General features: G+C 30.9%; 2 protein-coding genes across 2 annotated transcripts; one reads left to right on the plus strand and one right to left on the minus strand.

Moving 5' to 3' along the window:
* The first annotated feature begins 7,516 nt into the window (after nucleotides 1-7,516).
* LOC126688780 (1,4-dihydroxy-2-naphthoyl-CoA thioesterase 1) lies at nucleotides 7,517-9,986 on the plus strand. The gene is made up of 3 exons (XM_050383606.1): nucleotides 7,517-7,835; nucleotides 7,923-8,114; nucleotides 9,625-9,986. The coding sequence occupies exons 1-3, from the start codon at nucleotides 7,707-7,709 to the stop codon at nucleotides 9,775-9,777; spliced, it is 474 nt and encodes a 157-aa protein (XP_050239563.1). The 5' UTR covers nucleotides 7,517-7,706; the 3' UTR covers nucleotides 9,778-9,986.
* Nucleotides 9,987-10,361: 375 nt separating this feature from the next.
* LOC126688779 (uncharacterized) lies at nucleotides 10,362-11,636 on the minus strand. Its single transcript, XM_050383605.1, has 4 exons — nucleotides 11,188-11,636; nucleotides 11,012-11,062; nucleotides 10,796-10,929; nucleotides 10,362-10,681 (listed from the first exon to the last, which is right to left on the minus strand). Exons 1-4 carry the CDS (start codon nucleotides 11,536-11,538, stop codon nucleotides 10,633-10,635), a joined length of 585 nt encoding a protein of 194 aa, XP_050239562.1. The 5' UTR covers nucleotides 11,539-11,636; the 3' UTR covers nucleotides 10,362-10,632.
* Nucleotides 11,637-13,249: the final 1,613 nt, after the last annotated feature.

The raw sequence follows: 13,249 nt of genomic DNA on the forward strand, positions 1-13,249 counted from the left end.
AACTTTATGTAACGTTGCAAAAAAGGCAGTACAGGTGCCTATTAAACACTGCTGGTTGAACCCAGCTCTTTTGTAATCTCCCTTTTTCAGTATCAAAAAAAAAAAGGAGTCAGTTATTCTATTTTATTTTATTTTTTTGATAAACTTAAGGAAACAGTTAGTAGTACGATTTTTTTGTATTATTTATAGGAGTCGGTTAATGTGTACCCTTAGGACATACATTAATTAACAAATTTATTTTTGAAAAATTTTTATTGAGAATTAAAAAAGTTGTCAATACTTTTTCAATTTCCAATAAATTTTTTCTAAAATTGATTTATTATTGTGTGCCCTTAGATCACACATTAGTAAAATCCTTATTTATATATTTAAACTTATGCCAGTGTTGTATCTATCAATATCATGTATATCAATCATGATTCTCAAAATCATTTATATCAATTATTGGCATATATTTCGGTGTTTCATGGCCTGGACTTTGGTGTACTTTTATTTTATAAAATTCCGACTTATGATATCAGTACGGAAACTGAATTCCAGTTATTCAATTCTTAGAAACTATATAATTTTTTGTACGATGCGTAGATGCTTGGTAATTTCATTTTGAAAATAATTTTATTTTTTTAAGATTCATATATAATAATCATTTTGTTATATAGTATTAATGATGTTTCTCATAATATTGTTGAATGCTTTGAAATTTAATTTTGTTAATTCATATTTTATAATTTTTCATTATCCTAGAAGTAGTTTCGGACTATTGAGTGGATATTCTTTACTAATATATATATATATATATATATATATATATATGATATTGTAATTACATAGTTATTAGAAATTTCTAGGAGTTTACACCATATTATAAATTTAATATTTAAAATAATAAAATAACATCTAGATAAAAGGTAGACTTTATTTATAAAACCAAACACTTTCTCAACCACTTCATTCTCACCACCAAATCTCAAGACTCCAATCTCAAACACTTTGTTCATAATCTAAATGAAACAAAATTATTTGTGTACCAACATAAAGAGAATGTAATCAAACAAAGAAAAATGGGCTAAAAAAATTTCCATTTATCAATATTTAATCGCCTCTAATATGGCTTTTATATCCTTAAAAAAAGAAAAAAAAAAGAGAATGCTAAAATTCAAGAAAAGTATAAGCTAAAAATGGGAGAACTAATCTTGTATTATTAATTTTACACATGAGCTTTGTTTTTATATAGAGAAGTAAAGCATGCTAATTAACTTACAATCGTATATCAAAACTGTAACAACAAATTAAATCTTTTGAAACTAATCCTAACAAACCACAACAACTATAATTTATAGCACCAACAAAAGTAATCAAAAAAATATAGGTGGATAAGTATTATACGTGAAAGATGCATGAGAAAGAACATAAAAATTATGTGAAGAACTACCTAATTGTAGTTTTGATAGAGAGAACTAACAATATGATTGTGATTTGTACATCGTTTCACACTATTCCTGAACAGCTGCAACTAAACTTGAGGTTGCAACTAAAGTTGAGATGATCTTGATTCACAACAAAGAAAACTTCAAAATAATCATTGTTTTTTTTACTTTTTTGGTCGAGGATCATATCAATACCAGACTAAATAGTAGTAAAAAAATGACAAAGAAACCAAGAAATTGTGAGGGCTAAAACAAAATCAAAAAGCACCTAACCTATGGCATGAAGATGAAAGACTATGTGTAAAGTGTATATAAAGTAGCAGAAGTGCAAGAGGTGAAAAGGGTGAGTGGAAACACGAAAAGTTTTGTACTTTGTGAGAGAGAAGAAAGTCTTGGAACAATGAACTCAAGAAAATAAAGAGTCCTTATCTATAATGTGGCACTTGAGAAATGTCTTGATACAATGAATCTAAGAAAATAAAGAGTTCTTATCTTTTGAATAATTTTTTATGGGAATTATATTTTGAATTTTAATTAGTCTTTATTTTTGATGTGGCACTTGAGTAAAAAATTTATGTGAACAAACTCCTTGTCAAAGAGAGTGCCACATGGCATAATCTCATGTTCTCCCACATAAGGTCTCTGCTTTTATATTGAACTAGTTAAAGGCCCGTGCATTTCATGGTATTATGATAAAATTTATAGAATATATGTAAAGATAATTATTATATTTTAATAATTATTATAACAAAATAAATAATTCTTATGAATAATTAATAAATAAATAATTTTGATTAGTTGTGTTATAATATTATTTTTAGTTGCATGTATCAAACTATTTGCATATGAATTTTGCATTTAATGAATCTACATATGATTACAAACCTTTCTTAGGATATGCTTGAAATCTTTTATGACAAACCTGAAGAAAAAAAAAAAAAAAAAAAAAAAAAAAAAAAAAAACCTCAAGAAGAAAATTAAATTGAAAAAAAAAAATAGAACCATATAGATTGTAAAGTTGCATATGAGTCTATGACTGCTTTAAAAAAATAGCTCATTTCACTTTGATTTTACTATTTTAGTCAAATGAGTTCGATAATTGCAAGGGAAAAAAACCCTATTTTATAGTGATGGCTCAAGAGTAAAAATAATCAATGCACAAAAAAAATTGATATTGGAAGAATGACGACTTTTTAAAGATTATGAAAATTCAGGAATTAAAGTTCCAAAATTTTATGGTGCCGTGAGAAGGTGAAGGGGGCCTGGGGTACTAACTTTGATGAGTTACGGAGTGCAACAAATCAAACTTTATTTTTTGTTGATCTTTTCAGGTTGGCACTGTAGAATCCTTGTGGAGCTGAAGGTTTTATCATGGTTTGCTGGTTCATTTGGAATTGGCGCAACAAAATCAGAGTTAATGAGGTAGTTGCATCCTTTGAGAAGATCCCAGAGTTAGCACAGCAGCACCTAGCAGACTTTCAGCAGCATTGTGCGAAACCTGCATCAAAGAAGCTGCCGAGGAAAGTCATTTGGAAGCCACCTGATGTAGGTCTGTTGAAAACGAACTTTGATGGCGCGATTTTTGAAGACTTGGGATCAGCAGGAATTGGAGCCGTGGTGCGTAATTCCTCTGATGAAGTCCTGGTAGCTTTGTCTGAGATTATTCCTCTACCCTCATCCATTGTAGCACTGGAAATAATTGCAGCAAGGCGGGCTATTCTGTTTGTCCATGAGCTTGGTTTCAGTGGCTTTATTTTGGAAGGGGACTCTAAAGAGGCTATTTTAGCTATCAAAAATCAGTGTTTTCAACACTCAGTGGTGGGTCATTTAGTTAAAAGACATTGTGTCTTCAGTCAGTATGTTTTGGTACTATTCTTTCTCCCACACACGTTGGCAACGTAATGTTTTAGCACGACGAGCGAGATTGTCTTTTCCTACTTTAGTTTGGATGAACTCCGTTCCTTCGGATACTTATTGGTTTTTTGTGTATGATATTCCAGTAATAAAATGATCTTTTTCTCGGCCTGGTCGGTCAAGCCTAATTCTAAAAATTAAAAAAAAAAAAAAAAAACCAAAAAAAAAAATGATTAATGAAAATTTATTGGGAACAAAAAATTATACTAATAATTAGCAAAAAATATTAATTAATGTTGCAAACCAATACATAATACTATGCGTACTTTACATAAATAAGTATTAAGTGATAATATTCAAAATATAAATATAAAAAAAAGAAATGAAAAAGGTAACAACATGAATAAATCCAATTTGAAAAATAAATTTCATTTTGTTTAAAGAAATTATATAAAAAAATCCTATTAAAGCATTCAAAATATTGAAAGGCAATTTAAATTCATGTATGCTTGCATGAGATACATACTTGTCCACCATTACTGGAAAAAAACACAAAAACAAAGAAGATAAATACATACTTGTAATACTTTGGATGGTAGGTTTGATAAAAACTTCTACTATGGATTTCACAAACATCAAATTGCCTAAGTAATAAGAAAACACAAAAAAAAAAAAAAAAAAAACAAACAAACAAACAAACAAACAAACAAGCAAACAAAACAAAGGAGAGTTAGATTTCTAAACAACATAGAAATTATAAAAGAATGAGAATTATTAATAATAGTAGGGGAGAGAAAAGAAGAAGAAGTTGTTATGCCTAAGAATATATAAGAATACACGGAAAAATAGAATATATATAGAAAATTTTCAATTGTAAGGAAGTTAGATTTCTAATCACTCCAAGAATTATAAGAGAAGAAGAGTTAATTTAGGATATATGTTTTATCTACAAAATAAAAATGTCATATAGATTGAATGAAAAAAAAATGACAACAATAGAAGAAGAAGAAGAAGAAGTAGTAAGTAAGTAGATGTGAATGATGCTAATAAGGAAATAGGATAGATTTTTTTTTTTTAAAAAAAAAGTTATAATTAGTTTAGAATTTTAAAGTTATCTAATGAAGAAGAAGAAGTAAAACTCAATGTAACTTATTTTTTAAAGTTATCCAAAGATGATTTATTTACAATTTTTTTTTGAAAATATTTTAAGCACCTAATCTAAAATTTTTTAGATAAAAAGGTGTCATCTATATCAATTAACGTAGGCCTGTGCCTCATGTGTATCAATTAGTTAGAACTCTACGTGAACGTTAATCATAATTCTATATTAAATTTTAGTGTTTATCCAAAGAATAAAAAAGTGAAGGAAGAGATTGGATGAAGAGTTTGGATTGTAATCAAATTAAAGTTTTTAATCAACTTAGAAATTATAGGAGGAGAAGATAACAACAAAAAGAATTTATATTATTAGCTAGATTGATATTAGATTTTTTTTTTTTTTTTTTTTTTTTTTTTTGTTTACATCAAAATTAATACCCAAAAAAAAAAAAAAAAAATTCTTACATGAAGCAGTATTTTTTTTTAGAGATAAAAATAAATTAGAGTCCTAATTTTCTACAGTTTTTTTTTTAGACATGAATTAGAGTCCTGATAATATACTATTCCTTTTTAGTTTTTTTTTTTTAAATCTAAAAATTTAATAAAATTTCTATAATTTGGTGAAGCCACTTGGCCACGACTTTTAATCCCAACTTTTATTATATAGTATATGATATTAAATGACTATTAATGATTGATTGATTTTACCAGTTGAGTTAACTGAAACTCATGACTTTAGTATACTTAATTTCGTTGTATGAACAGAACAAATGCTACCTAATTATAAATTTATTTTTTAAGAAAAGAAGTTGTGAAGTTAAGAGATGAGAGAGAAAGAGAAAAAGGAAAGAGAAATGGTTTGCCCACTTCATCCCCATATCGTGTCCAATAATGAGCCACAAAGAAAGTAAAAAAACAGAAGTCTCCTAATACAATTACCCTTTTGTCACCATCTAATTTATGCATGTAACAAGAGTAATTGATTATTATCAAGTGGGACAATTTTTATTAACTCAATTAGTAAAATCTCTGATGACTGAATAAGAGATATGGGGTTTAATTCTAACCTACACCAAAAATTGACCTATACCAAAAATTAATTGGTGTCTGATGGTTGAATAAGAGATTTGGGGTTTAATTCCCACTTACACCAAAAACTGACCTACACCAAAAATTGATTGGTGTCTGGGTCTGAGAATAAAGAACTATCATCAAGAGCGGACACTATAAATTGAAACTCTTTAAAAAAATATATATTATTATTAATTTTCAAATTACTTTTTATCGATTCTTTCTATAAAGACACACTCGTCTATATTTTGACACACATATATTAATAGCCAAAATGAGGAAAAAATCAATTATATTTTTAACTGGATTCTCAATTTTGTGCTACTTGTCCCATTTAATTTTTAATTTTGTGTCAAATGAAATATTGAGTATAAAAATTGAACAGTCTAAATCCAACTAGATTCTAAATTGGATTTCAATTGAAGTTCAATTTTTCGCCCTAAGTTTTTAATTTTTGTGGTAAGTGAATTATTGAATGCAAAAATCGAAGAGTTTAAAACTAATTAAATTCTAAATCATATATATATATATATATATATATATATATATAATTAGAAACCATTACATATTTTAGAAATGTATGGTTTAAAAAAGTGTAAACTAATACCATTTATAATTTGAACCATATAATTGTGATTATTTTTAATTGTGCTCGTGCACACTATTATATATTAAAAGCCAAAACTCATAGAAATTTCAATTAGATTTCAATTGTATTCTCAATTTTGCGTCATGTGTTCTATCTAATTTTTAATTTGTGTGTCAAGTAAATTATTGAGTGTAAAAATGGAAGAGTCCAAATTTAACTAGATTCTTATTGGATTTCAATTGAAGTCCAATTTTGCACCATGTGTCTATCTAATTTTTAAACTTTTGTGGCATCTGAATTATTGGGTGTAAAAACTGAAGAGTCTAAATCCAATTAAATTTTAAATCATATATGTAATTAATGAGAAATCATTACATATTTAAAATGTATGGTTTTAAAAAATGTGTAAATTAGTACCATATATAATTTGAATCTCTTCCAAAAAAATGTATAATTTGAACTATATAATTGTGATTTTTTTTAATTGTACTCATGCATATACATGACATTACACAATAGTTTTGTTAATATATGATTGCATTACATAAGAGCATTTGCACCAATTAATGTAAAATGGAAAAATATATCAATTTTACATATTCAATCCCCAAAATGACTCACATCAGTCAAGATAAAAATTATAATTGCAAAATTGCTATAGTAACCATGTAAATTTACATTGACACTATTTAATTTGCATATAGTTTTTTATTCTTGCTTTACGAATCCCGAGGCTGAAAGAAAAGAGTGGATAATGGATATTGTGTGTAAAGAAAGATAAACAATTAAAAAAATTAAGAAAATTTGATATTTTAATGTAATGTAGTGTAAAATAGATAATCTGATGCGGGGTGTTTTAAAAAGTGAGTATATAAAATAAAAAAAGTAGGTTCTTATACTAAAATAGACAAAAAATTTTGCACCAACTGATTCATGTGAATGATCTAATTTACACATTATCAAAACAAATTAATAGTGTGTTTCTAGACTTTTTTGCTTTTTCTTTACCACTTTACAAAAATTGTGTTATAAAGTTGTGTGAACATGTGGGTTCTAGTTAATTCAACTGGTAAAGTCTCTTATGGTTGTATAAGAGATCTAGAGTTCAATCTCCGCCTATACCAAAAATTGAGTGGTGTCTTAGTATGATGATAAATAGTTATTATCAAAAAGAGTTATTATTAGAAGTAGACACTATAGGTTGAAACTTAAAAAAAAAAAAAAAAAAAAAATTATGTGAACATATTTTCTTGTCAGGAATTTGTATTTTATACAATTGATACATGACAAATCCATGATCTATGATCTATGATCTATCTACCTCCTCATCCCTTTCACCTATCTATCTCTCTTCCCTTGTGACTTTTGTGCCTAAGTAAAGCTAAAGCCTAAGCCCACCAAACAACTTGTTCTATATCGGTCACTCCGTCACGCTCCCACCTACCAACCTATCCTATCCAATAATATACAATGACCTATTGAGAAACAGCCACGCACAACAAAAGACCAAAAACAAAAGACCAAAAACAAGAATAAGGTCATCACCTCAAAATTCACAAACCCAAGAAAAAGCAACAAGAAGAAGTCCCAGTTCTTTATAGAGATAGGATGAGAAAATGATTTCATGACACAGAAACAATAAGAAGGAAACAGATCAAAGATTTCATATGGCAGAAACATCATCGACCAAGACAGCAGTTTTGGATGCTCCGCTTCATGCGATTGGATTCGAGATTGAAGAACTATCTCCTCAAAAAGTCACCGGCCGCCTCCCTATTACACACAAATGTTGTCAGGTTTGGTCAAACACAATCAAACCCAGTTCAATTCATTCATTGACTTTGCATAATTTGATTTAATAACATATGGGAAAAAATGTACAGCCATTCAAGGTGTTACATGGAGGTGTATCGGCACTGATATCAGAGGCACTAGCAAGCATGGGAGCTCACATGGCTTCTGGTTATCAGAGAGTGGCCGGTATTCATCTTAGCATCAACCATGTGAAGCGTGCTGAGCTTGGTGACCTTGTGTTTGCTGAGGCCACCCCTATTAATGTAGGCAAAACCATCCAGGTCAGTCAGAGTCTCTAGTTCGTACACAAACATTTAGGCTCTCTGGCAGGACCATATACTCGTCCAACCTTTCCTTCCAAACACTTTTCTTGTTTCCCATAGCCAGAGTTGACTTTTTCTGAATTATGTTATGATGTATCATCTATCGTTTATTATTATTATACTTTACTTTATATTTTGTGACCTTACTAGTTACTATTCACTTTGTGATGTATATTTTATAAGATTAATTGAAGAAAAAACTGTTCTGTTCTAAGAGTTAGTTGGGAGTGAATAGACACAAAACTCAAGTGATGATTGAAAGAAAAAAAATTGAAGAGAGAAAGGTAGAATATCTTTGTCTTCAATTCTTTCTCACTTAAATTTCCTAAAATTAACAAAAATGCCTAATGGAACTAACCAAAAGATTTAAGTGTCAAAAAATAAATAAAGATTCATACGTGGGTATACCTCAAAGTGACATCTATAATTTATCCATCTTTTAATTGTGGATACATTTCAATATAGGGGCCCGAATTAGAATTTTCTTTACTTGTAGATGTCATTTTAAAATGAGTTTGGCTTACTTTTAGTACTTTTTTTAATTAGAGATTTTTATTTTTTTTTATATTTACAATGATAAGTGGTAGTGAGTTTTAATCTCCACATTTTATTTAGTTAGTGGGTAATGTATCAATTTCTCATTAAAACAAAAGGAGATTTTAGTTAAAAAAATATTGGAGGTATGCCAAACCTTTCTAAAACACTAGCTACTTTAATTTTCATTTATTCATATCCATATCGTCCATTTTCATTATTTGGAAAGTTATTCAATCTTCTTGGAGCAATGTTTCCTTCTTTTACATGAGAGCATTGAGCATTCACATCGAATTCTCTAAATTTGTCTCTCTATTTAAGCTTAATAACCTACGTTTCCTATTTTAGTTAATCATTTACTAAAACACAAGATAATAATAAAATTCTGGTTTGGGTAAATCATAGTTTTTTTTTTTTTTTTTTTTTTTTTTGAGAAACAAATACACACACATATACAGGGGAGAGGGAAATGAGTTCTAACCCAAAGACACATCACAACTCCACTCAAAAGCCATGGTAACTTTTAAGGGAGGGTAAGATAAGTTATACTACACACAACATACTCTCTTAAGCAATGTGGGACAATTATCATTTTTTTTTTTTTTTTTTGGAGAAACAAACACACACACACACAAGGGAGAGGAAAAGGAGTTCTAATATAAAAGCACACCATAACTCCACTCAAAAGCCATGATAACTTTTAAAGGAGGGTGGAGCAAGTTATATTACACGCAACACACCCATTCTTTTCTTTTTTTTTTAGAAACAAATACAAGGTAAAGCATAGTTAAGGGAAGCATAATAGCATTATTTTCGCCCTTTACATTATTTTTACTAAATGAAATTAATTATATTCTTGGAGTATACATGTATATAACTTAATACTAATAAGTCTTATTTTTCAAATGGGTGGATACTATCAAATTTTGAGCAGGTGTGGGAAGTGCGACTCTGGAAGATTGATCCTTCAAACTCACAGAGCAAATCTTTGGTATCATCATCTAGGGTTACTCTTCTAAGTAACATGGCAGTGCCAGAGCATGCAAAAGAAGCCGGTGAAAAACTCAAGAAGTATGCAAAATTGTGAACCAGCAGCTGTACACGTACTATATTTGCATGATTCTGCACACTGGACATTTAAATACTCAAGTGAAGTTAAAGCACTAATATCAATAATTTCCTGGAAATACCTAACTGTGTGTATGAAAGAAACGATATTTGATATGGGAACATAACTTTTGCCACAAAAATGTCTAGGCAAAATAAAAATGATCTCATTGGTGAGTCTATTTGAAAGTGATTGTCCATTCACTATTGCTTACAAGTTACAATCTACCACTTTAGCAAGTTGTGTCACATGATTTATGGTGAAAGAAAAGAGAGGTAACACATTATTTTGCACATAAATACTGATGGTGCTTAATTGAACCTTTTCACTATTCTGATTTGGCAATTTTCTTTCCCTTAGCAACCACAATTTCTACACTCAAAAGAGGTACTCTAAAAGGAATAGCCACTAAGCACATCTAAGTTATACCCCCAAATGTGCTAAGTTACAATTGGGGCCTCCTTGTATATAGCCTAAACCGACTTAATAAATATTTGACATGAGACTCAATGTACGATTGCGCAACACACACTTATCCAATACAATCTGCACATAATTAGAGGTATCACAACTACTTCAAAAAGCTTTTCTACCATAGTGCATAGGTTCAAAATAAAAGTAGAGATAGTTGCCTGCAAATGTAATCTACATGATGCTAATTTCAACTTATAAAATTGACAATAAGATGGACTGGGAATGCCCTCAATGCCTCTACACTTTAAGCAAAAGATTCATTGATCTTCCACATTCTTCAATTATCATATCTCAGCCATGGCATAATCCTCTTCAAGGGAAGTAGTACTAGTCTCAGTTTCTCCTTCCAAAGTAACTGGCTTATTTGTTTCTTTCTTTCTTTCGGTAACGAGTTCCAGAAACTATTTGCCTTGAAAACCCAGAAGCAGAAAACGAATGCAATTATTAATTATGCTTTGGCACACACAAGCAACAAATTCAAAATGTGAAGCAACTCAAGCAAGAGAGTTAAGTCTCACAGTACCTGAGCTTGTCAAGTTGTTGGGTCAACTCGTTAATCTCCAACCCAGAAAGTTTTAGAGAAGACAAGGTACCTGGTACCTCCTCAGAGACAACTTTGGACAATTTATCCATAGAAGCTGCTAATCTTGTAAAAGCCTGAACAAATACAATAATACTCCACTAGTAACTAACACATACGCAAATAGTACTAGTAATAAACAAAAACAATGGAACTTACATTCATGATAGGAATGGAAAGTATAGCCAAGGACAAAATAGAGCCAAGGGCCTGCAATATCCAAAAGAAAATTTAAAAATTAATTAACAAAGTAAAAAAATTTAGTGGATAATTAATATTAGGTTAAAAGTCACAAAGAAAAAGAAAGGAAAAAAGAAAAAGAAAAACAGAGTAACCATGGAGAGGACAAAAAGGAGAGAAAAAAGAGCCAATTGTGGAGAGGGTTTGAGGAGGAGTTGTTGTTGAACGGGCAGAGGCTGAGTAGTGAGTGTAAGAGTGAGAGTGGATGGGAAGGAATTCCAATTTGGTAAATTAAAATCCGGCTGCCGCTGCAGTGTGGAATTTGAGCCATTTCCTGCCACAGACACAGATACAGATGCATTTCTCTGAGCAACTAATCCGAAAGGCTTCTGCTTCTGCCTCCGTGGTTTTAGCTTCACTGCCACTGTCAGGGGATTCCAAAGAGGCAGAGAGAACAATTGCCTTTGCCCCCACTTACAATTATGATTGACCAGAGCTTTTTCCATCGTTTCGAGTTTCGCCACCACTTTCTTTTGCCTCTTTCCTTTCCTGAATAATTTCACTATTTCTCTCGTTTATGTGCGTATTGTTATGTTAGATGTTAGTTACTTTGTACTTCTCCTTTTATTTGTTTAAGATTACTACTTAATTTTTTTTTTTTTTTGCCAAACAACAAGATTTTATAACGAAAATAGAGGGTTACAAAACAAGAGGAACTTACAATTATTGTATGGTTCGATTATTACAAGTGAGAGGTTGATTTGAATCATGAATTTCTCTTGGTGTGTGTTATTATGTAACTAAGAGCAATCACACCAATGTGTGTATACAACAAAAAGTGGTCAAATTTACACAATGGGTATATAAGTTTGTAAATATACACAATTGCTACAGTAACCCTGTAAATATACATAGTTACTGTAGCTGTGTATATGATTTTTTTTTTTTCCCTCTCAACTCCTTATCAAACCTAGGGTTGTCCACTGGAACCCATAATTGACCAACCCGATGCAACCGTCCAATTTATACTTGAAAACTGGCCGACTCGACATTGGTGATGGTTGGCAGCGGGTCTCAGCCTCCTACAACTGAGACTAGTGGGTCGGTTGACGAGTCTACTCTTAAAAATCCGATTCAAATCAATTTGACTGGCCTATATCTGAAACACACCAATTTTCGCAAGTATGAAGAATTTCCAATCATTTATTGCTAGATATGTTGAGATTCGGTGAGATCTCGACAGATCCGGCCAAATCTCATTGAGATCTCTTATAGATTTGGTGAGTTCTTTTAGAAATCTTACTAGATCTAGCCATATGTTGGTCAAATTTGGCAAATTTTGACCAGTTCTGCTTGAATTTCGGCCATTTTCAACACGTTTTGGCTATTTTCTTCTACCCCAAGTCTAACCAACACCAATCAATATCCAACTCACCCAAACAAGCTTATCTTATAGGTCGGCGGCGAGTCTAGATTTTGAAGACTTGAAGTGGTCGGGTCAAATCTTGGTTGGGCACAAACCAAACCCGTCCTAACTCATGGACAGGCCTAATCAAACTTCTTCTTTTCTCTTTTCCCCAAAATCTCTTCTTTCTCCATCTTCATCTTCATCTCCATCTCACTCACTTTCTCTTCCTCTAAACAATACAAAATTGGTCAACCATCCACCACCGTCCAGCCACCAGACCCAAGCCAAAAATCCCACCTTTCTCAAACCCCAAAACCTAAATCAAACTACACCCACAACTCAGAACACCAAAAACCAAACAAACCACCAAGTCCCCAAACCCAAGAGAGAACCCAAAGTTAAAAGCCTTTTGTTTGTGGTGGTTGATTGGCTGAACCCATGGTGTTCAACCATGGTGGTCTAGGCTAGGTGGAATTCGGGTTTAGAGAGCAAGAAAGATAGGGGGTTTAATTTATGTGAGTTTTGGCCTTTGTGGTGGTTATGTGAGGTTCAGCCATGGCCATGGAGCTCTAGCCATGGAGGTTTAGCTTTGTGATGGTGAAGAGAGAAGAGAGCTAAGAGATGAGAGAGAAGTTTTTACTTTTTCGAGGAAAATATGAGAATGAACGTGAAGAGAATACTCTTAAAGTATGAAGTAAAATATATATATATATATATATATATTTAAATCAAATAGAGTGTATAATAGATAATCTGATGTAAGTGTTTTGTAAGAGTGATTGTGTAAAAAAAAAAAAAAAAAGTGGGTT

Source organism: Quercus robur, chromosome 6, assembly GCF_932294415.1.
Source record: "Quercus robur chromosome 6, dhQueRobu3.1, whole genome shotgun sequence".
Taxonomy (NCBI): domain Eukaryota; kingdom Viridiplantae; phylum Streptophyta; class Magnoliopsida; order Fagales; family Fagaceae; genus Quercus; species Quercus robur.